This window comes from Quercus robur, chromosome 9 (assembly GCF_932294415.1).
Source record: "Quercus robur chromosome 9, dhQueRobu3.1, whole genome shotgun sequence".
Classification (NCBI taxonomy): Eukaryota; Viridiplantae; Streptophyta; class Magnoliopsida; order Fagales; family Fagaceae; genus Quercus; species Quercus robur.
In genome coordinates this window covers 447,553-472,398 of record NC_065542.1, presented here as the reverse complement: position 1 = coordinate 472,398, position 24,846 = coordinate 447,553, and the positions used below count along the sequence as shown (strand labels likewise).

At 36.1% G+C, this 24,846-nt stretch overlaps 3 protein-coding genes across 13 annotated transcripts; all 3 read left to right on the top strand.

Annotated features, from left to right (window-relative positions):
- Positions 1-329: 329 nt before the first annotated feature.
- On the top strand, positions 330-18,304 carry LOC126698382 (RING-H2 finger protein ATL7-like). 4 transcript variants are annotated; one of them, XM_050395556.1, is made up of 4 exons: positions 330-1,103; positions 1,185-1,291; positions 3,057-3,493; positions 18,269-18,304. In XM_050395556.1, exons 1-3 carry the CDS (start codon positions 831-833, stop codon positions 3,466-3,468), a joined length of 792 nt encoding a protein of 263 aa, XP_050251513.1. In that variant the 5' UTR covers positions 330-830; the 3' UTR covers positions 3,469-3,493; positions 18,269-18,304. The 4 variants fall into 4 exon arrangements, with proteins under 4 accessions (XP_050251513.1, XP_050251512.1, XP_050251511.1 ...); XM_050395555.1 differs by lacking the exon at positions 18,269-18,304 and adding an exon at positions 3,922-4,305; XM_050395554.1 differs by lacking the exon at positions 18,269-18,304 and having other exon boundaries at positions 3,057-3,748.
- LOC126698381 (RING-H2 finger protein ATL7-like) lies at positions 13,083-17,825 on the top strand. Of its 8 annotated transcripts, none has more exons than XM_050395550.1 (4): positions 13,083-13,366; positions 15,945-16,201; positions 16,335-16,399; positions 17,135-17,825. In XM_050395550.1, the coding sequence occupies exons 1-4, from the start codon at positions 13,363-13,365 to the stop codon at positions 17,544-17,546; spliced, it is 738 nt and encodes a 245-aa protein (XP_050251507.1). In that variant the 5' UTR covers positions 13,083-13,362; the 3' UTR covers positions 17,547-17,825. The 8 variants fall into 8 exon arrangements, 4 of the variants coding, with proteins under 4 accessions (XP_050251507.1, XP_050251509.1, XP_050251510.1 ...); XM_050395552.1 differs by having other exon boundaries at positions 13,084-13,366; positions 15,996-16,201; XM_050395553.1 differs by having other exon boundaries at positions 13,085-13,366; positions 16,083-16,201.
- A 2,849-nt stretch (positions 18,305-21,153) lies between the features above and the next one.
- LOC126698961 (phytolongin Phyl1.1-like) lies at positions 21,154-23,457 on the top strand. The gene is made up of 2 exons (XM_050396502.1): positions 21,154-21,319; positions 21,801-23,457. Exon 2 carries the CDS (start codon positions 22,300-22,302, stop codon positions 23,119-23,121), a length of 822 nt encoding a protein of 273 aa, XP_050252459.1. The 5' UTR covers positions 21,154-21,319; positions 21,801-22,299; the 3' UTR covers positions 23,122-23,457.
- Positions 23,458-24,846: the final 1,389 nt, after the last annotated feature.

Genomic DNA, 24,846 nt, shown 5'->3' with positions numbered 1-24,846 from the left:
AAACAAGCTTAACATACCATTTTTCTTTTGAAAACACTTTCTATTCAATCACTCTTAAAATGTAATTGTTTGAAGTTAGAAGAGTTGGTGATTTAGACAGAAGGTTTATTAGCAGAAAATCATATATTTTCTATTCACGGGAGAGAGAGACTAATTAGCATGGTCAAGAAGCTTTTAAATTTACATCCATTTAATTAGCAATAAGTTTACCAATGAATTTCTTACTTGTTTTACAAATTATAGGTACAAAATTAAGATTTAAAAAAAAAATTAAAAAAACGTATAAAATTAAGATAATAAACGACTTATATATCTTTTAAAAAGTTAGATAAGCTGTTATTTAATCAGACAAGTTTTCATGGTTTGTTCATTAATCAGACAAGCTGAACTCTGAACCATTTGAATCGTCCACCTACCGCATCTGCCACTTGCGCTCTCCCTGTGATCTGGTAGTTAAAGAACACTTCCTCTACAACGTTGCCTCTCTCTCTCTCTCTCGTTCATTCTCTGACTTCCAGTTTTTTTAATAAATTTTAGAATTTTCTCAATAGGGTTTTCTTCTGATTGACTTCAAAGTTCAAATCAATCTCAAAGTTTCAATTTTTTTTTTTCATCTGGGTCTTCTGCAAAACTAGCACTCTTGAACTTTTTTCTCTGAATATTGCTTCACTGCACTCTCTGAAAATTCCATCTGTTTTTTATTGAAGAAAATCAGTTTGCTCATGTCTTAGATTGCTTCGCTTCACAGTCTAGAACCCCACTCTCTCTCAAATAAATCTCTAATCTTTATTTCTCATCCTATAATTATTACCTTTCAAGCTTGTTCTTTTATGTTTGTTTTCATAGGATTATTGGGTGTGTTTAGAGCATTAGTAATGATTTCTCATAGCCATTCAGACTCAGAGGCAGAGCCACCTTGTGGTTCTGAAACAAGAGCTTCAACTGCAGAGAAGCTTTACCAAACTTTTATTATCTCTTTACCGGTCTCCTCCGCTTTCATCATCCTCTTCTTCTTCTACCTTTGCTATCTTCGCCGTCAAAGAGCCAACTGGTCCTCTCTTCAAATGCCACCATCTTATGCCAACAACAATGATATCTCCAGGGTAAACAAGATCTTTCCTTGCCCTTTTTCTGTTTTTCAATTATTTGTGTAATTTGCATGTTGAGGTTTGTGAATATGCAAGTGTTTCATTGTTGTGGTTGCACAGTCTGAATTGGGCTTGAAGAAAGAACTGAGAGAGATGCTACCCATTATTGTATACAAGGAGAGCTTCTCCATCAGAGATTCACAGTGAGTGGACTTCCTTATTTTGTTGATTTTTCTTATGTCTAATATTCTCATCGAACTTGTTATTGCTTATTAGTATTTACTACTTAGCACTGTCTTTATTATTGCTGTATCCATAACTTGTTTTTTCTTGCACTTTAAATCTTCTTAACCTCCATATTAGGATTTCGGTTACTTGATGATAAAAGTCCAACTGTTGAGCTTTCCCAGTTGAGTCAATTTAGTGCTGGTGATTCATTTATTATCTAGATATACATTGTAGTGCTTATTAGTTCATATTAGAGATTAGTCCAATTTTCTCTTCAAATATAAGGCATCTGTTTAAGTTGCTATAAATCAAAATAAATTAAAATTAATGGAAGGTGCATCTTGAGAGGGTGCATTACTTTCTAACTTGCTATGAATTGGACTGGACTGATTGTTTTATATCAGTTTTTATAGAATTGAGTAAAGCCTTATCTGAAAGATTAAGTCTAGAGATATCATTGGGAAAGAAGATATCTTTCTAATTGACCATACTACAGATTTCGGGTCACTGGCATCATAGCTGAGTGGTAATGGCATCTTGTGAAGCAAGGAGCTTTCTTGTGTTTAATTTTCATTGCTCTTAGGATTTCACCACACACATCTCGTAACTTAATTGGTGGATGAGTCACGATTCCATTCTCCACTTTAATTTAGTTAATATGGTTTGATGAAGGAAGACATTTGTGTACATGATCAGATTAAATAACCATGATGTTCACATGAGCTGATTGGTGGTCAACATTTTGTATTATGAGACCTGCCTTTAATTGAATTCAATGTCACAAACATTTTTCTTTGATTAAGGTATGTATTTTTAAATCATTAACTTTTTATTAAGCTCTTTGTTCAAACTTAAGAGGAAAAACTGTGGCATTGGCATTGGCATTGTTCAAGACAAAGGTTAATCAGTGCCTTTTATCTTCTTTACTGGCAAATCCATCAAAGCAATCTAGTTAATAACCATCATATCTGCCAGAACTAACTGGTCTCATACTTATATTTATTCTTTTTATGCACCTTGAGGCAGCATGGCCTTTAATAACAATAGATAATAGTTGCTTTTGAAATATGGGATGCATAGAAGCTGTTTAAAGGGTCTAGAAACAGAAGGCCACCATTAAGTTAAACTGAATTGTGAATGTGTGTACCAGGTGTATGCATCTTCTTACATATGATGGAAGCTGAAATGATAGTCATCTATCACCCATTGGAACTGGTCAATTTAAGGGAATAAGAGGTAAATCCATGTAGGGAGGTAAACCATCATAAAAGGGTTACATGGATTAACCGATTAGCACTGCTTGAATTTCAAGCATTTTATTTTAGAGTGTTGATATTAAAAATGCTGCTTTACAATTTCAAATCTGGTTTATGTATAATCAAGTGTTTAAAAAAATAAAGCATGCTTGAATAAGAATATTGGAATACGTGACCTCTTGGAAAAGGAATTTTGGCTGAGTTTTTGAAAAATGAAATGATTTACCTTATGACATCTTAAAAGTATATACATTTAATAAACAATAATGAGATTCATATCACATGCTATATCAAGACCAATGAGAAAGTTTATGGGCTTTCCAGAACTGTCCTTTTATGTCAGAAAAGGGGGTAAAATGAATAAGATTAACAACTTAGGCATTTTCTTAAATGAATTGGTTAGTGCCTTGAAGAATTTTATACCTTTCAAGGTGTTTGAGATTACAATCTTGAATTTCTTAGTTTCCTCTCTTTATTATTGCAGGTGCTCAGTATGCCTTGTGGAGTACCAAGCAGAGGATAGGCTTCAACATATACCTGCATGTGGCCATACATTTCACATGGACTGCATTGATCACTGGCTTGCTACTCACACCACCTGCCCACTCTGCCGCCTCTCACTTGTTCCTGCCAGTAAATCTTCAACTGAACTACCTCATATAAATGTTGAATCTGGTCAAGAATTTTCTGTGGCAGTCAATGGTAATGATACATCGATTCAACAAAGGCCCCAGGCTAGCGTAGCAGCACAAGCCGAAGAAGACATTAGAAATCCCAAAAACAAGTCTGAAGAAGATGCAAGAGAGGTGAGAAATCCCAAAAACGAAGATGCAAGAAGCTCTGATTGCGTTGATCATGTGAGAGAATCTAGAAGTTCAAGGGATGACATTGAATGACATTATCATATTGATGGATTTTCTGGTAATTTCGTATTTGTGGCACTGTAGCTTAGACAATCTTTCTAACAACTTTCAATTTCCCTTTTTTGCTTTTCCCCTCATTTTCAAGTATAGTATTCCGCTCTGCCATAGGGGAGCATTGCATATTGAATTCAATTTTTCACACGGTTGTGCCTTTTCTTCAAATTTTGATGCCGCACGGTGTCTTCAACTACATTAATTTGTACTCTTCAATGAAGTTGATGCATTAAAAATATGTAGAATATTCTTTTTTTTAGTTGTGTGATTTTTTTACCATGTCAATCAAGGTGCCATCCTGCTACCTATTTAAAGCAGCAGTGATTGTTCACAAATTACAAAGCTCTCGCTTTTGCATTTCAAAATAGCTGTATAAACTAATATATTATGGTACAATTTACTTAAATTATTAATGTCTTTTGTCTTGAACAGCTTAACCTATATCAAGAGTTGGGCCAATGTTGCTAAAAATGTCATCATGAATCAGATCCTACATCATGCGTACGGCTCTCCAACTGAGATGTTAAGAGCAACAACCACAGGAGTACTTGGCCAGTTCTCTTATATATAATGCATGAGATTCCTTCTTCTAGACAGCAACAAAAAACTGAACTAAATGATCGATTAAAAAATAAAATTTTTAGAACTTCTCTGAAAATATTCTTGTCTTCAAGGATGCTCGCTTTGATAATTAGATTAGTGATGGTCGAACAGCTAAAAAGATGGTAATTAGATTAGTATCGATAAGAACTATTGAGCTACAATGTCTTGTATATGGGAACCATGGTTTCAATAAGAGTTTTTATATGAAGTCAATTAGATGAGCATATATCTCATATTAACAAATCAAAATTTTCATTTTGTTCGAATCTGATATCTTAACCCTTTTCTAATCTTGATTCATACATTTCAATATGCACCCTAACTCAATTAAACGAGTTATATTGGGTGAAGAATATGGAAACTTTTGCTATGACTGGGAGAGTCCATTCTAACTCATACCAGTTTTTGACTATTGTGTTTATTGCTTTTCAAAAAAAAAAATTTTTTAGAGAATTTCAACCTAGTTATTGCTTTTCAATTAGAGTGTGCGCAAAATCCAATAATCCCATCCAACTAACACAATCCAATAGGAAGGCAATGGATTGGTCCTATAATCATATCCAACTTATTCAATTCGTAAAGGCAATCGACTGTTTTTTCAAGTGGACAACTTGGATTAGATTGAGTGCTTTTTTAGTTTTTTTATTATTTTAGTTTTGAGTTTTTTTTAAATGGCATTTGTATTTGTTGAATACTTCAAATATTGATTTTTGCAACTTTTGAAAAATTACAATTAAAAAAAAAATGATTCACAATTCGGAATATATATATATATATATATATATAATTTTAATTAGGCAAGTTGTGCGATGCATTTTGCTGATAGTTTCTTCTAATATTTTTATAATTTTTTCTTGTAAAAAATTTTAATGTTTAGTATCTTGTTTTATAGACAAAATAGAAAGACAATAACCATAATGTAGTGATTGATCATACTATATGTATTTATGAATATGAAAATTGCATGATATGCCTAATGCAAATATCATCTTGATAAATAAAAATGCAAATATCCTTCAATAATTTTTTTTACTTTCTTAGTTGTGTGTTACTAATTTTTTTCTTTTCTTTTTTTTGGTTGGATATTGTTTTAACTGCCTGCAAAAGTAACTAAATTTAAGCAAGATAATCATATTTCAAATTAATTGCTTCTCATATAAATCTTAAAAAAACTGACATCAAAATTTCATTATAGTTAAATAATTAATGAACCACTTCAAATAATTAATATGAAAAATAAATGTTGTAGGGACACGATTAGCGTTAGACCACAATAGGGTTGGGTTCGCACGTAAATGGACCCATACAATATCATTTGTAGAGAGTGGGATCGAAAGGCTAAGTCATGTTTACTCGGCTGTGGTTTTGTTAAGTTGTTCAGGCATGATTTAGAGGTGTTTACCCCTTTTGGTCCTTTTCTTTCCGGAAGGATCCCCTCCTTTAGGTTGCAAATTTTCCTTTTATATTAACGTGCATTCAATTTCCTTCGTCCACATGTAGGGTCGAACTTTCCTGGCCTGACACTTGTCCCATCAGTTTAAGACCTGAGTTGTTGGGAGTGGTTGAGTAGGCTAAAGAGACACGACTCTGTGAGAGGCAAAGCTCCGTCTAGGGCAGGTAGTTTGGGCAGCCTTTCCTAGATATTTTAGATTTCTTACAAGATTATCCCTATGTCGCTTTTACCCCTTTCCTGAGTGTATCTCTGGGCTAGCCGAGGGCTGTACCTTCCTCGGCGGTTTCTATGGCCCATTGGTGCTTTGCGTTTATTGGGCTGGGACTACTATCCTCCTCGGCCTGGGCCTTAAGTATTCCTGTGAATAGGTGGATCTGGCCCATCTGTTGTCGGGCCCCACAATAGCCCCTCAAAACCCTGCTATCCAACTCCTCGGTTGGAAAGGTGGGTTTTGATAATTCCGAGACTTTATTGCGGCTCATTAAGTTCGGCCCTTGATCAACGTCGGCGACTTTTCACCTCCCCAAGGAATGCGCCGGTCTACGAGATATTTCCCTTGACTTACGCGTGATGCGTTTATTCCGTTTGGTTAGCCGTAATGCGCTTTTAATGTCTTCCTTTTACGAGGCCTCTTAACTCTAGCGGTTACGGATAGCTTGGAGAAACGAAACGGTTTTGCATTTACTAGCAGTTTTCTTAGAGGATCGGAGCGTGTCACGTACCCTCATCTTTTTCCCCTATATAAAGAGAGAAGACAAGAAGGTGATTATCTCATATGCGAATCCCTTAGACTCTTCTCAGAATCCGCTTCTTCCCTTTGGTTATTCCTCATTCGATAACACGTCCCCCATAGTGATCAACCATGAATGAATCCCTCCTTTCCCAAAAATACCATACCTTAACGAAACTTGAGATGGCTCGGTCGGGGCAAGGATGGAGGAGACTCAAGGTTTGTCTCCCCATTCTTTTAGCCAAAATCCGAAGCAGGGACTCGTCATACCCCATTTCTGGTGTGACTGAGCCGAAAACCTCCCTTGTCATCTCCATCCGCTCTCTCATGAGCATACCTAATATGGCTCCCCTTCTCCCTCTTTTGCTCCTTTTATTTTCTTTTCATTGCTTCCCTCTTCTTCTCCTCCTTCCCGCTCATGTCCTCCATCTTCTTTTTCCCTTGCTTTTTTCAGCAACAAGAGCTTGCTGAAGTGCTTCCATGTGTTCCAATTCTTCTTCCTTGTCCTTCATTATTTTTGTATAAGGTTCTTCTCCTGATATGAGCAGTACTGAGGCAGAGATTTCAGAGAGACTTTGAAGGCGAATTCAGAAGACACTTGGTGGTTTACTTATTTATGTTACGGTTGTTGTTACTGTTTTAGCAGTTTATTTTTTTTGTATAGGCTTGTTTAAGCCCTTCCTTGTATGTTGTAACAATTTTTCATATTAATAAAAGTGATTGTTATTCTATTTCGTATGTCTTGTTTATATACTTTAACAAATGTGAATGCACTGCTCGGCATAATAGTATAGCATTTCAATTAATAATAAATAAGGCCAAAGTAATCGTTGATAAAAAGATGCCACGATGACTTTAACAAAATTATTATTCAACGTAGCAATCCGACCAGAGTGGAATGAGACTTATCTTAAAATTAGCCGGGATGGGTATTAAATGCTCCGATTAGATGTAAGAAGTAGCTATCCGAGGACGTGTTACCCACCGGATGAATGGCCTCTTTAGGTTGACGATCATTAGGTTGTTCTGCCATCTCCATGACACGCGAGCCTTAACCTTTTCCAGTATTTAAGCCGAGGAGTTTCTTCATTTGGGCAGTTGATTTCCCAAGCAACCTGAGTCCGAGGACTTTGCAAAACCTGGGTTCTGTCCAGGACTTATGCGTTTTACCCTATGTACTTGATTTCTCCTTTAGTTTGAGTCCGAGGACCATGCAAGCCTTAGGTTCTGTCCGAGACCAATGTTTACATTAGTACGTGGTTTTCCCCAGAGGCTTGGGTCCGAGGACCATGCAAGGCCTTGGTTCTGTCCAAAACTTGTATTCTCCTTTTTAAGTAGTTTTCCCCAGAGGCTCGAGTCCGGGGACCATGCAAGCCTTAGGTTCTGTCCAAGACCAATGTCTGCACTAGTACTTGGTTTTCCCTTTTAGCCTGAGTCCGAGGACCATGCAAGCCTTAGGTTCTGTCCAAGACCAATGTCTGCACTAGTACTTGGTTTCCCCTATCTTTGAGCATTTCCCGAGGTGCCCAACAGTGATCGTCCTCGGCCATGGCCGCTGCTCGGCGTCGGCCAAAGTACCTGGGCCCTTAAACAAAGCGGCCCCGGGGCCACGAATCCACCTAGCCCATGAATTAAGAGATATTTCTGCAACTTCTGGCCACGTGGTACCCTTTGATGTCACGATGACCGAAGCGCGCCTTTACGAGGCTCTTTAATCTTGTGGTTGCAGTTGATGTTGGAAGTTGAGCCTAGACTGTTTTGTCTATAGCGTTTCTCGGGACGCCACATGAGTTGACTGCCATCACCTTGTCTTTTCCAATAAATGGGAAGCAGAGAAAGTTGCTTTATATACGCACAGATCCTTCAGATTTTCTACCACATCACAGCTTCCATATCCGGAGTTCTCCCTTCTTGGCATAACATGTTGAAAGTGAGGGTTGGGAAGAAAGAAATGTCTCCGCCGCAGAAGCGCCGTGTCTTCATGAGGCTTATAACAGTAAGGTATGGGCACAGGAAGCATAAGTTCAAGAGAGTATTCCATCTCCACCGAGGGAGAATGGCGTCTCTCCCTCTTTTAGCCAAAATCCGAAGCAGGCTCTGTTCATGCCAGCACTTTAGTATGGCAGAAGAAGGGTTTTCCTCCATCAGCGCCTCTGCTTTGCGGCAGGTGTATATTTAGAGAAAGCCCCATCACCTTCAACTCCCTGCACCTTTTCTTCAACGGTGTCAGGTTCAAGTTGGGTCTTTTTGGCTGCCTGAGTTATGGGCATGTAAGGGTGCGGGGGAAGAATAAGGTCTCGGAGCTGTAGCCAACCTTTCCTCCGACATACCTCCTCGGCTTTCTCCAGCTTTCTTGTTTTTTCTTTTCTTGCTTATGTAGTAAGCTTTGACGTGGGCTGATTCCAGCTTTTCATTTGTACACTGTACTATTTCTTTGTCGTAATAAAAATGGAAATTGATTTACATGTTTTAAACGTTGATCTAATGGGCAACACAACTCTGTGAACGAATGTGCTCTATGTATGTGTTGCTTAGAGAGTATTTGTGATAAAGCTACTTTGAAGCATAATCTAATCAAATCTCATCTGTCATCACTATCAGGCATTATACCGATAATTTGTAATAAATCAAAGTTACGAAACTAACCGGGATATCAGTTGGACATTCTGTGATAAGCGCGTGAATGTCGTCCAAGGCTGATGATTTATAAACAATCTATCCGAGCAATCGACTGGGAGTAAGGGAGCTCCAATGGCGCTTTTGTGTACTTGGTTTCCCTAGAGGCTTGGGTCCGAGGACCATGCAAGGCCTTGGTTCTGTCCAAAACTTGTATTCTCCTTTTTAAGTAGTTGGTTTCCCCAGAGGCTTGGGTCCGAGGACCATGCAAGGCCTTGGTTCTGTCCAAAACTTGTATTCTCCTTTTTAAGTAGTTGGTTTCCCCAGAGGCTTGGGTCCGAGGACCATGCAAGGCCTTGGTTCTGTCCAAAACTTGTATTCTCCTTTTTAAGTAGTTGGTTTCCCCAGAGGCTTGGGTCCGAGGACCATGCAAGGCCTTGGTTCTGTCCAAAACTTGTATTCTCCTTTTAAGTAGTTGGTTTCCCCAGAGGCTTGAGTCCGAGGACCATGCAAGGCCTTGGTTCTGTCCAAAACTTGTATTCTTCTTTTTAAGTAGTTGGTTTCCCCAGAGGCTTGGGTCCGAGGACCATACAAGGCCTTGGTTCTGTCCAAAACTTGTATGATTCCTTTTAAGTAGTTGGTTTCCCCAGAGGCTTGAGTCCGAGGACCATGCAAGGCCTTGGTTCTGTCCAAAACTTGTATGATTCCTTTTAAGTAGTTGGTTTCCCCAGAGGCTTGAGTCCGAGGACCATGCAAGGCCTTGGTTCTGTCCAAAACTTGTATGATTCCTTTTAAGTAGTTGGTTTCCCCAGAGGCTTGAGTCCGAGGACCATGCAAGGCCTTGGTTCTGTCCAAAACTTGTATGATTCCTTTTAAGTAGTTGGTTTCCCCAGAGGCTTGAGTCCGAGGACCATGCAAGGCCTTGGTTCTGTCCAAAACTTGTATGCTTCTTTTTAAGTAGTTGGTTTCCCCAGAGGCTTGGGTCCGAGGACCATGCAAGGCCTTGGTTCTGTCCAAAACTTGTATGATTCCTTTTAAGTAGTTGGTTTCCCCAGAGGCTTGAGTCCGAGGACCATGCAAGGCCTTGGTTCTGTCCAAAACTTGTATGCTTCTTTTTAAGTAGTTGGTTTCCCCAGAGGCTTGGGTCCGAGGACCATGCAAGGCCTTGGTTCTGTCCAAAACTTGTATTCTTCTTTTTAAGTAGTTGGTTTCCCCAGAGGCTTGGGTCCGAGGACCATGCAAGGCCTTGGTTCTGTCCAAAACTTGTATTCTTCTTTTTAAGTAGTTGGTTTCCCCAGAGGCTTGGGTCCGAGGACCATGCAAGGCCTTGGTTCTGTCCAAAACTTGTATTCTTCTTTTTAAGTAGTTGGTTTCCCCAGAGGCTTGGGTCCGAGGACCATGCAAGGCCTTGGTTCTGTCCAAAACTTGTATTCTTCTTTTTAAGTAGTTGGTTTCCCCAGAGGCTTGGGTCCGAGGACCATGCAAGGCCTTGGTTCTGTCCAAAACTTGTATGATTCCTTTTATTTGCTTGTTTTCTGAAGGTTTAGCTCCTCGAATAAGGTGGGGGGAGCTGGCCTGGTGTTTGAAGCCCCTAGGCTTGTCCATGTCGTTGACAACGTGGAACGTAGCCCCTAGTAAGAGCTTATGTTGGAATATCAGCAATATGTCGCCGGTGATATAGGCACTTTCATAGCCCCTTGTTCGACAGAAGCTCAACTTCACCACCGCTCGAGCTAACATGCAAGCCTTCCCACAGACGGCGCCAATTGTAGGGACACGATTAGCGTTAGACCACAATAGGGTTGGGTTCGCACGTAAATGGACCCATACAATATCATTTGTAGAGAGTGGGATCGAAAGGCTAAGTCATGTTTACTCGGCTGTGGTTTTGTTAAGTTGTTCAGGCATGATTTAGAGGTGTTTACCCCTTTTGGTCCTTTTCTTTCCGGAAGGATCCCCTCCTTTAGGTTGCAAATTTTCCTTTTATATTAGCGTGCATTCAATTTCCTTCGTCCACGTGTAGGGTCGAACTTTCCTGGCCTGACACTTGTCCCATCAGTTTAAGACCTGAGTTGTTGGGAGTGGTTGAGTAGGCTAAAGAGACACGACTCTGTGAGAGGCAAAGCTCCGTCTAGGGCAGGTAGTTTGGGCAGCCTTTCCTAGATATTTTAGATTTCTTACAAGATTATCCCTATGCCGCTTTTACCCCTTTCCTGAGTGTATCTCTGGGCTAGCCGAGGGCTGTACCTTCCTCGGCGGTTTCTATGGCCCATTGGTGCTTTGCGTTTATTGGGCTGGGACTACTATCCTCCTCGGCCTGGGCATTAAGTATTCCTGTGAATAGGTGGATCTGGCCCATCTGTTGTCGGGCCCCACAAATGTATTTATACTATTAGTAGCATTTTTAATTACATAGAATAAATGCTGTAATGTTGATCCCATATATGTATATAACATGAAAAAGAATGTCGTCTTCTAATCGGATTAACCTACTACTACTACTATTATTATTATTATTATTCCAAATAAAAATAATTTCTTAAAATTTATAAAATTAATCATATAAATTCCTCTAATAATTAATGCATAACTATAAATAATTAATATATACATTTACTTTATTGACTAATTCAATAAATTAATATTTTGATATAAATGAAAACTTTGTTAAGTTAGAAACCTAAATAAAGAAAATTTCAAGGAATGTACATATGATAGAGCTTCATTATTTTCATGCATGATATATATTGTTTTGTACTTTCACGCTATATCTCTTGTCTGCACCTAATAATTTTCAAGCTAGTGTCTTTGATCATTATAAGTGTTGGTGTTTAACTAGAATTGGCAGCTTTCCTAAGTTGGAGTTTTATCACTATGGTCATGGATACGGTTCAGAATACGGTTCACTATTGTTGTGTTTCAAGGGGTAACAGGATTTTGTACACTCATAGCAGTGGAGACCATGAAATTGAAAATTTGGCTGCTTTGTGCTTGGAAAGGGCTCCCCCATTCCACCGTTGGTATTTTGACTTTTTGAGACAACATGCAAAAGGACATTTGGATTTTTTATGGAAGATGGCAATGTTTATTTTGCAATTTTCGATGAGGGTGTGGGTAACTCCCGCATTCTTCAATTTATAGAGCATGTAATGGTTTCTCATTATATATATGTGTGTAAATATGTGTATATATATATATATATATATATATATAAAAGATTTAGAATTTAATTGGATTTAAAATTTTCAGTTTTTTTACCCATTAATTCTCTTGCTACAAAATTTAAAAAATTAGATGGACACGCAGCACAAAATTGGACTTCAATTGTATTTGGTTTCTTTGACATTTACACTTAATAATTCACTTGACACAAAAATTAAAAAATAGATAAAATACATGGCGCAAAATTGATAATCTAATTGGATTTTCTTTAAATTATACCTAGTTTAAGAGTTAAATATTTTTTAAGTCATAGATGAGTTTTACTCTCTCTCTCTCTTTTAATTTTTAATTTTAGAATTTTTTATATACACATGATTTTACTTTCTTTTTTTTGTCCTTTCTTTATTAAGTTTTTGATGGTTTATTTATATTATAATCTTCATCTTTTGCACAACATTATAACTCACCTAGAACAAAAATTTTAAAAACTTAGAAATGACACGTGATGTAAAATTAGATAGCAATTAGAATCTAATTTAGAATCTAATTGAATTTTCTTTAATTATTTATATAGTCATAGATGAGTTTACTCTCTCTCTCTCCCATTTTTTATTATATTTTTATTTTGGGATATGCACATGAGTTTATTCTCTCTTTTTTTCCTATTATTATTGGGTTTTTGATGATTTATTTATATTAGACAATAATTGAAATCTAATTTAGAATTAAATTAGATTTTCTCTCAATTTTGATTTTAATTATATATATAGATTATAATTACACGAGTTTTTCTCTCTCTCTTTTAATTTTTAATTTTAGTTATTTTTATATATGCATGAATTCATTCTTTTTTTTTTTTTTTTGTTTATTGGGTTTTTGACTTTTTATTTATTTATTATACTCTTCATTTTTGCACAACATAAACAAAAATTTCAAAAAAATTTAGATAGGACACGTGCAGTACTACAAAATATGTCAGTCTAGCCTTACAATTTTTTATTGTTTTCTTTTTGGGGGTCAAAAATGGCTCCAAACGAGTTTCCAAATAATTCTGAAATACCAGCTTCACGCAGTTCCCTCCGCCAGGGGCGGGAGGTAGTCGCTGCTCAGAAATACCTTTTCAAAAAAAAAAATAATAATAATTCAGAAATACAAATCATTCTCATTCTTTACTCTTACCTTCGAACTCACTGCTTCGCTCTTCGATCTGCCACTCCGCCACAGTGGCTTCTCCTTCTTTCGATTTTTGAAGTTCCGAAACCAAACCCGACCCGAGTTGGTAGCTGAGACTGACTGTCGTCACTGTGAAATGGGTAAATCAACATCCTCTCTTCTTTTTATATGCAATCGTTTGATTATTAGAGTAAGCCTTCCATTTCGTGCTTTTACTTCTTATCATTATTGTTCCACTATTAGAGAAAATGCGAAAACCCCATATCAGAATCGGAATCAGTTTTTGAAATCTGTGAGAGATCACTGCAAATCTGGAACCTTTAAGAATCTTGATCATGCCTTAGGCCTGTTCGATTTTACTCAATTGTTGGGTGCCATTGCAAGAATGAAGCATTACTCTGTAGTCATTACTCTAATTAAACGAATGGAATCATTTGGAATCTCTCCCAATGTTTATACTCTCACTGTTTTGATTAATTGCTTCTGCCATCTGAACCGGGTCGATTTTGGGTTCTCCGTCTTAGCAACAATTTTGAAACTTGGATATCAACCAAACCGTATAACTCTTAACCACTTTTGTCAAGGGGCTTTATCTTAGAGGTAACATTGCTGGAGCTGTGAGGTTGGTGGAGGAAATGGAGAAGAAAGGGTATGAACCTGATGCAATTACTTGTGGGACGATAGTAAATGGTTTGTGTAAGAATGGCCAAACTGGTGTGGCTATTAAGTTGCTCAGGATGCTTGGAAAAAGGAATTTTGAACAAAATGTGGTGCTCTATAGCACGGTAATTGATGGTTTATGTAAGGACAGATTGGTAACTGAGGCTTTGAATCTTTTATCTGAAATGATGAGTAAAGGCATTCAGCCAAACGTTGTCACTTACAATTCCTTAGTTCAAGGACTATGCAATTTTGGCCGGTGGAGGGAGGCGGCTACTTTGTTGAATGAGATGGGGCAAAGGAAGGTCATGCCAGATGTACAAACATTTAGCATATTGGTGGACACACGTTGCAAGGAAGGGATGTTGACTGAGGCAAAAGAAATTTTTGATGTGATGATTCAAAGAGGCATTGATCCTAACATAGTCACTTACAATTCTTTGATTGATGGTTATTGTTTGCAAAACAGACTGGATGAGGCAGTTAAGACGTTTAATATGATGGATGAGAAGGGTTGTTCACCCGATGTGGTTAGCTATAGCATATTGATCAATGGATATTGCAAAAGTGAAAAAATTGATGAGGCAATGCGTCTATTTCATGAAATGTCCAACAAAGGAATGATTCCCGATGTAGTGACTTACACCTCTCTTATTGGTGGGTTTTGTCGAGTGGAGAGAGTCCAAGCTGCACTAGAGCTATTCAATACAATGCGAGCTTGTGGCCAACATCCAGATCCCCAAACCTATGCCATCTTGTTAGATGGCTTTTTTAAGAAGAGACGAATTTCTGAGGCAATGGCATTGTTTCAGGAGATGGAAGACAAAAGGCTGGACTGTGGTATTGTGATTTACAGCATCTTGATCGATGGTTTCTGCAATGTTGGGGAACTTACGACTGCAAGAGAAATCTTTAGTGGCCTTCCTGCAAAAGGATTGAAACCTAATGTTTGGACTTACACTACAATGATCAAAGGATTTTGCAAGAATGGACTAGTTAATGAAGCAAGTGAGCTGCTTGAGAAAATGGCAATGGTTGTTCACCTAACGAGCACACATATAACACAATAATCCGTGGGTTTTTGCAACATAGAGAGACAACAAAGGCAATGAAATATCACAAAATGATGGTTGACAAGGGATTTTCAGCAAACGCAACAACTGCAGCCTTATCAAAAAATTAAGTAGATGAAAATATTCAAGAATTGCTTCTAAAGTTCGTGTGAAGGTTTTTTAGGTTCTCAAGATCAAGGACGACATTCATATTTAACCAATCACAAGTCATTATGTGAGTGATGTATATTTGCTCCCAGTAAAATTTAATACTTTTTATGAGATGGTATTTCTTTCCAATTCTATGATTGTTTGTTCCTTTTACTGTCTGATATTTTATTGTGATTTTGTTTTGCACTTATTTTGTTGCATTAAACCCTTTCTTATGTATAGGTGTTTCAAATTTTTTTATAATGTAAAGTTAATGCTAAATATCATACCTTATATAGGTTTGCACTTCTCCCTAAACCAGTCCCAAAATTCTTAAACCCTTAGTGATTAGGTTCTGGATCAAATTAGTTCTTGAATCAGTTTCAGTTTTACAAACATAGTCTGGTTGTAATTTGCTTAGCAAATTTAGTTTTAAAGCAGGTTATGGGTGCTTGCAAGTTAAACTATTGTTTTAAAACCACAAGAGATTGAGCTGTGGGACTTCTTAAATATCAATTAGTTTAAGACTTTAAGTTACTGTCTCTTTCACTTTCATACCTTTCAGCTGTCTTATGCCAAAAGGCAGACTTTAAAGTTCAAATCAATCTCAAAGTTTAAAATTTTTCATCTGGGTCTTCTACAAAACTAGCACTCTTGAACTTTTTTCTCTGAATATTGCATCACTACACTATCTGAAAATTCCATCTGTTTTTTATTGAAGAAAATCAGTTTGCTCATGTCTTAGATTGCTTTGCTTCACAGTCTAGAACCCCCCTCTCTCTCAAATAAATCTCTAATCGTTATTTCTCATCCTATAATTATTACCTTTCAAGCTTGTTCTTTTATGTTTTCATAGGATTACTGGGTGTGTTTAGAGCATTAGTAATGATTTCTCATAGCCATTCAGACTCAGAGGTAGAGCCACCTTGTGGTTCTGAAACAAGAGCTTCAACAGCAGAGAAGCTTTACCAAACTTTTATTATCTTTGTACCAGTCTCCTCCGCTTTCATCATCCTCTTCTTCTTCTATCTTTGCTATCTACGCCATCAAAGGGCCAATTCGTCCTCTCTTCAAATACCACCATCTTATGCCAACAACAATGATATCTCCAGGGTAAACAAGATCTTTCCTTGCCCTTTTCCTGTTTTTCAATTATTTGTGTAATTTGCATGTTGAGGTTTGTGAATGTGCAAATGTAACTATGTCTTTCATGGTTGTGGTTGCACAATCTGAATTGGGCTTGAAGAAAGAACTGAGAGAGATGCTACCGATTATTGTATACAAGGAGAGCTTCTCCATCAGAGATTCACAGTGAGTGGACTTCCTTATTTTGTTGATTTTTCTTATGTCTCATATTCTCATCAAAGTTGCTATTGCTTGTTAGTATTTACTATTTAGCACTGTCTTTATTATTGCTGTATCCATAACTTGTTTTTTCTTGCACTTTAAATCTTCTTAACCTCCATATTAGGATTTTGGTTACTTGATGGTAACAGTCCAACTGTTGAGCTTTCCCAGTTGAGTCAAATTTGTGCTGGTGATTCATTTATTATCTAGATATACATTGTAGTGGTTATTAGTACATATTAGAGATAGTCCAATTTGCTCTTCAAATATAAGGCATCTGTTTAAGTTGCTTTAAACTAAAATAAATTAAATTTAATGGAAGGTGCATCTTGACTCTTGAGAGGGTGCATTACTTTCTAACTTGCTATGTATCGGACTGGACTGATTGTTTTATATCAGTTTTGATAGAATTGAGTAAAGCCTTATCTGAAAGATTAGGTCTAGATATATCATTGGGAAAGAAGATAACTTTCTAATTGACCATACTACAGATTTCGGGTCACTGGCATCATAGCAATGAGAAAGTTTATGGGCTTTCCAGAACTGTCCTTTTATGTCAGAAAAGGGGGTAAAATGAATAAGATTAAACTTAGGCATTTTCTTAAACGAATTGGTTAGTGCCTTGAAGAATTTTATAAATTTCAAGGTGTTTGAGATTACAATCTTGAATTTCTTAGTTTCCTCTCTTTATTCTTGCAGGTGCTCAGTATGCCTTGTGGAGTACCAAGCAGAGGATAGGCTTCAACATATACCTGCATGTGGCCATACATTTCACATGGACTGCATTGATTACTGGCTTGCTACTCACACCACCTGCCCACTCTGCCGCCTCTCACTAGTTCCTGCTAGTAAATCTTCAACTGAACTACCTCATTTAAATGTTGAATCTGGTCATGAATTTTCTGTGGCAGTCAATGGTAATGATACATCGATTCAACAAAGGCCCCAGGCTAGCGTAGCAGCACAATCCGAAGAAGACATTAGAAATCCCAAAAACAAGTCGAAAGAAGATGCAAGAGAGGTGAGAAATCCCAAAAACGAAGATGCAAGAAGCTCTGATTGCGTTGATCATGTGAGAGAATCTAGAAGTTCAAGGGATGACATTGAATGACATTATCATATCGATGGATTTTGTGGTAATTTCTTATTTGTGGCACTGTAGCTTAGACAATCTTTCTAACAACTTTCAATTTCTTTTTTTGCTTTTCCCCTCATTTTCAAGTATAGTATTCCGCTCTGCCATAGGGGAGCATTGCATATTGAATTATATTTTTCACATGGTTGTGCCTTTTCGTCAAATTTTGATGCCGCATGGTGGCTTCAACTACATTAGTTTGTACTCTTCAATGAAGTTGATGCATTAAAAATGTGTAGAATATTCTTTTTTTTAGTTGTGTGGAAAAGATTAGATTTTTTTGCCATGTCAATCAAGGTGCCATCTTGCTACCTACTTAAAGCAGCAGTGATTGTTCACAAATTACAATGCTCTTGCTTTTGCATTTCAAAATAGCTGTATAAACTAATATGTTATGGTACATATTAGTGGTGTGAGACCTGCATGCATGAGGTCCCTTGTTCGAGTTGTGGCGGGTACCATGTGGGGGGTGGGTTCCTAGCATGTATTGCGCCTCATCCGCTGGTTCTCTTGGGGTGCTAGGGTGAGATTTGTGGCACCCCGATCACAGTAGCTATGGCTCAATCCAAAATTTCCCAATGGGGGTGCCCCTATTAGGTCACGCCTTGAGGGGTAAGACACATATGGTCGCCCCCGCCCCCCTTTTATATGTTATGGTACAATTTACTTCAATTATTAATGTCTTTTGTCATGAACAGCTTAACCTATATCAAGAGTTGGGTCAATGTTGCTAAAAATGTCATCATGAATCAGATCCTACATCATGCGTATGGCTTTCCAACTGAGATGTCAAGAGCAACAACCACAGGAGTACTTGGCCAGTTCTCTTATATATAATGCATGAGATTCCTTCTTCTAGACAGCAACAAAAAACTGAACTAAATGATCGATTAAAAAAATAAAATTTTTAGAACTCCGAAATATTCTTGTCTTCTACGATGCTTGCTTTGATAATTAGATTAGTGATGGTCGAACAGCTAAAAAGATGGTAATTAGATTAGTATTGATAAGAACTATTGAGCTACAATGTCTTGTACATGGGAACCATGGTTTCATTTCAATAAGAGTTTTTATATTAAGTCAATTAGATGAGCATATATCTCATATTAACGCATCAAAATTTTCATTTTGTTCAAATTTGATATCTTAACCCATTTCTAATCTTGATTCATACATTCCAAAATGCACCCTAACTCAATTAAACGAATTATATTGGGGTGAAGAATATAGAAACTTTTGCTATGACCGGAGAGTCCGTTCTAACTCATGACCAGTTTTTGACTATTGTGTTTGTTGCTTTTCATTTTTTTTTTTTTTTTTTTTTATAGAGAATATCAACCTAGTTATTGCTTTTCAATTAGGGTGTGCGCAAAAGCCATTAATCCCATCCAACTAACACAATCCAATAGGAAGGCAATGGATTGGTCCTATAATCATATCCAACTTATTCAATTCGTAAAGGCAATTGACTGTTTTTTCTAGTGGACGACTTGGATTAGATTGAGTGATTTTTTAGTATTTTTTTGTTTTGTGTTTTTTTAAAATGGCATTTGTATTTGTTGAATATTTCAAATATTGATTTTTGCAACTTTTGAAAAATTACAATTAAAAAAAAAATGATTCTCAATTAGGTTTATATATATTTTAAGGATACAGAGATCAAATAGCTTAAGCCCACTTAGAACAGTGAGATTTGCACAGTTCAACCAAGCCCAAATCAATGTATTTGTTAGAGAGTGGATCAAACAAAAAGGGAGGGCTCAGTCCAAGAACAAAAACAGGGATGAAAAACTAAAGGTCATGAATTAATATATGAAATAGGCTTATTACAAACTTGCCTAAGGAGGCAAATAATACTCGAATTGAAATACCGTTCACGCTCTTCCCTCAAAGTTCTTATTCTAACTCTTATTTCTCTAAGAATTATCCTTCCATTCCCTTTTCTGGAAATTTCCTTTCCCTTATATACTCCCTTCCTCTTTACATCTTAACCCCCCATCTTTACCAAACCAAATTCTTATCATGACACACATCTACTGAAGGTGGTAGAAGAAACTACTTAGCTGTCAATTACATTGTTCAGGTCACTTCCTCATTAATACAGATGATAAAACTGTTGTCCACCATTTAATACGGAGGCAACGGGCTACTTCTTGCTGGAAATTTCTCCTTCTTTCCATGAATCTCTCTCCTCTACCTATCCTTCTCACCTGGAGCTCCCAAGAGACTTTTGTCTCTTCTCCTCCTCTCCTCGGGTGAATTCCCTCCTCAGGCATGTGATGTCTCAATAACAAGACTAACAGCTCAGCAATCCCTTCCTCGATCCTCGAGCCCCCCCCCCCCCCCCCCCCCTCCCCACAAAAAAAACATATATATAATTTTAATTAGGCAAGTCATGTGATGCATTTTGTTGATAGTTTCTTCTAATATTTCAATAAATTTTTTTTGTAAAAAATTTTAATGTTTAGTATCTTGTTTTATAGACAAAATAGAAAGATAATAAGCATAATGTAGTTATTGATCATACTATATGTATTTACAAATATGAAAATTGCATGATATGCCTAATAAAAAATGCAAATATCATTTTGATAAATAAAAATGCAAATATCCTTCAATAATTTTTTTTACATTCTTAATTGTGTGTTATTAATTTTTTTCTTTTTTCTTTTTTTTTTTTTTTTGTTTTGGTTGGACCTTGTTTTAACTCTTGCAAAAGTAACTAAATTTGAGTAAGAATATTATATTTCAAATTAATTGTTTCTCATATAAATCTTAGAAAAATGACATCAAAATTTCATTATGTATTTATGAATATGAAAATTACATTATTATTATTATTATTATTCCAAATAAAATTAGTTTCTTAAAATTTATAAAAGTAATTATATAAATTCCTCCAATAATCAATGCACAACTATAAATAATTAATATATGCATTTACTCCATTGACTAATTCAATGAATTAATATTTTGATATAAATGAAAACTTTGTTAAGTTAAAAACCTAAATAAAGAAAATTTCAAGGAATGTACATATGGTAGAACTTCATTATTTTCACACATGATATATATTGTTTTGTGCTTTCACTCCATATCTTTTGTCTACGCCTAATAATTTTCTCACTAATAAGTAATAACCCAATTTGATATTTTAAATTATAGTTGAAAAATATATCCCAAAAAAAAAAAAAAAAATCTAGTTGAATACCTTTCAGGTTTGGATGTTAGAATCCAAATGCTTAAAAGAGAACACAAAAGTCAAGAGAGATCTCTCTTCCAAAAAAAAAAAAAAAAAGTCAAGAGAGATCCTCCGAAATAGAAGCTTGCAAGACTAATTAAAGGGAAAAAAAAAGTCATTATTGTTACCTTTAAAAAATTACATATAAAAAAAAAAATTATGTGATAAAGTGAGATAAACACGATATTTAAAAATATGGAATTTTTCAAAAAATTGGTTTATTCAAAGTGAAATAAAGAGAAGAGAATAGATTGGAATTTCCCAAAAAAAAAAAAAAAAAACAACGTGTAGTGAAAAGGTCAAACACGACCAGTCCACCACTGCTATGTCTATGATTATTTATCTCTCATCCTTTATAAACACTTTTTACATTCTAACTCTCTCTCTCTCTCTCTCTCTCTCTGCCTCCTCAATCAATGTATCTCTTCTTTCTTTCTTTCTTTCTATCATCTCCTACCATTCATAAATTTTCAGGAGCTTCTGCTTTTTTAAGAATTAAAGTTTACAGGTAAATGATTTGAGAAACCTGATCTATTCTGCTGTTTAGATTGCTTCAAATTTTGATTTTTGAAAAAATTAATATAGCTGCACACGACTAATAACAGTTCAGTTGTTGTGGTTGTTGTTTTTCTTTTTGTTTCTTGTTTTTGTTTTTGCTTCCTATTTCACTGCAACTAAACAGATGTGAATATATGTATAGTCTTTGACTTTATTGCTTTAGATCTTTGATCATTGGGCTTCTCTCAAAATTTGATCTTTTTTATGCTTTTAGGGTAATGATCTGTGTTTATTTCTCTTCAGTTTTTTTCATAGATTACACACTTGTGGTCACTGTTGGAATTTTGAAACCCATAGCTGTGGTATTTACTAAAATTTTTCAGATTGGTTATTGAGAATTGTATTGGATTCTATTCAATTGGGATTGTTTGAAAATTTATGGTAAGTTTTACCTCTGATTATATGTTATTTTTTGTTCTGTTTCTTAACAGAGTATATGCCATGGCAGAGTAGTTTGTTGGTTGTTCATATGGGGGTATTTCTGATTTCTGAAAAAGCCTAGGCAGGAATGAGGGACTTCTTTCTGGATTTTGAATACTTTGCTGAGGGACTATGTTGGTATTTAGTGGACACTTTTGACCTTGTAGTGGAGGAATTACTTGCATTTTGTTTGGCTTTTGCCTCTTTAGCTGAGGAGTTTATTGGGTTCTTATTTTGCCAAATCTTGATTGCTTAGATTGTTCAGAATCCTACATTCAATAGAGGCAAAAGAAAGGTTTAGCAGAGTCCTATGTTCAAAGTTTAATTTTTGATGAGAATGCTTAATGTGTGGTAAAGTCAAGTGGGTGTTAAAGATCTGATCCGGAAAGAAAAGAAGGATAATTGAGAGTGATCGAAAGAAAAGAAGGATAATTGAGAGTGTCTTTGATCATTATAAGTGTTGGTGTTTAACTAGAATTGGCAGCTTTCCTAAGTTGGAGTTTTATCACCATGGTCATGGATACGATTCAGAATACGGTTCACTATTGTTGTGTTTCAAGGGGTAGCAGGATTTTGTACACTCATAGCAGTGGAGACCGTGAAATTGAAAATTTGGCTGCTTTGTGCTTGGAAAGGGCTCCCCCATTCCACCGTTGGTATTTCGAGACAGCACGCAAAAGGACTTTTGGATTTTTTATGGAAGATGGCTATGTTTATTTTGCAATTGTCGATGAGGGTGTGGGTAACTCCAGCATTCTTCAATTTCTAGAGCATGTGAGAGAAGAATTCAAGAAGATAGCTAGAAAAGGTTCAAGAGGAAGTTTTTCAAGTATGAACTCAATTGGTCTACAAGAACAATTAGTGCCTATCATCCGCCGCTTGATCAACTCGTTGGACAATGTTTCTCAAAATGGCAATGACTGGATAGCTGAAACAGGTTTGTCTCCATCCCCAAGTGATGCAAATGGCCAAATTGAAGCCACTAGTTCTACAAAAGCCCCCTTGTTGGGAAAATCTAGCAAGCAAGAGAAGAAGGCAAAGGATCATGTGATTGCAATGAGAGACATCGAGTCGGAGGGGCATCGAAGATCTACAGATAGAGGAGTCAAAGCTGATTTGGAAACTCCAGATTCTAATAATCAAGTTGGAGTTGGTTCCTCGGCCTCATTACAGAAGGATTTGGGTTCAATGAGGTTCAGATCAAGCTCTCAAATTGTCCGAAAGAAATGGTGGCGCCAAGTACGAATTATTCTTGCCATTGACGCGGCTGTTTGTTTGTTACTTTTTGTGATCTGGTTATGCATCTGTCATGGTATTTCATGTATCAGTTGAAAGATTTGTCATTTCTGTTGGACTTTAAACACAATAATGGTTCCAAATCTTATGGAAATTTGCATTGCAATCCAAATTCCTTGAAAGATACCTTCTGCAGTGTAGTGAAAGCCACATCCCAACCTTATCGAAGAGATTAAATTGTATATCTTAAGTGTATAGTTTAATAGCTTTTGCATATGTATATGAAATATTCATAAGATTATCTAGTTCTTGGCATTAGAGATTCTATATTGTTGTATCAGGGACACCAGAAAATTCATGCTAGTAAGTGTAAAATGGGGTTTGGGGGTGTTTCCACTTTTCAGAGAGTATTGGACTGTTGGTTATGGTTAATTTCCGGTTGCTGTGGATCAGTGAGCTATTAGTATTTGTTCTTTGTGTGTCCAAAAAGCCTCGTAGAGACTTATTTAGATTGGATGAAAAAAAGTGTCATTAGTTATGTAGAACACTCTTTTTGCCATCTTTTACATTGTGCTTGAATGAAAAAGAATGGTTAAATGCATATAAATCTATATATAGATATATATATATATATCTAAAAGTTGAAGTGTAACATTTATTGTTACTATGCTGCTGTTGAGTCATATTAGCGGCCAGCTCATTAATCCCACTAAAGCTGCGTTTGGATTGCGCTGAAAATCAGCACGTTTGCGTTTTTCCCCTTTTTTTTTTTTTACGCGTTTTTCAGACGTGCGGTTACTGTTTAATGAACAGTAATTACAAATTTTGACTTTTCAAACTTTTTTTAGCCAATCAGAGTACATCGTGTACTGTTCACGAACCCACAAATTTCACTTTTCAGTAACTTTTTCATTAAAAATGGGTCTCATGGTACTATTCACACATTTAAAAATTATTTTGCTACAGTGTTTTTCAGTTTTCAGTTTTTAGCTGTATCCAAACGGACCCTAACTTTCTTTTTTTCTTTTTCTTTTCTTTCCTTTTGCAAATTAACATTTTCCCAATCACATAAAAAATAATAATAATAAAAAAACTCCATCTCTTAATTAAAGTTTTCTAACTTTTCAACTTTCCATTTATCATTCCATCAAACCCAATCTAATAATAATTTAAACTTCTTTCAACCCTATGACTCTCTCCCCAATCAAGCAGTTATGAAAACTATTCAATTGCCACTATTAGAATTCTAAAAATAAGCCTACTGATTTTTTGTTTATATATATTTGCAATTGCTCTACCTCACTCCTGCAAATTTGGAAAGTCTCCCCAAAGTAAATATTTTTTTCTTCTTCTTTCTGTTCTCCCACATATTCTTTAAGTTTTCTAAATTATTTTTGTTAGTGATGTGCCATCGGTGATTTCAAGTGCTAACAACATTGTTTCCCATAAACCAACCAAAAAAATCTCAAAGCCATGGTGAAGAATACATTAAAACAATCACATTAAGGTCTTACTACTATAGTTTATGTGGTCATTAATCATGGATGAGTTTTTTTCCACTGATGGGATACCTCTTATGTGCATTTGTGTGATACATTCACCATCATGGATGAATAATTCTCTTTGCATATGCATAACATAAATCAGTTTTATAGTTGTGACATGAATGTAGATGTATAACTTAGTACAAGATAAGTTACCTTTTTTTTTTCTTGGCATTGTAACAAATTTAGATATTATTATGGGATGCCTTTGTTCTAAGACTTTTGCCAAAATTGTAGAATTTGATGTCAATGGAAAGAAAATTAAATCAAGGGACAT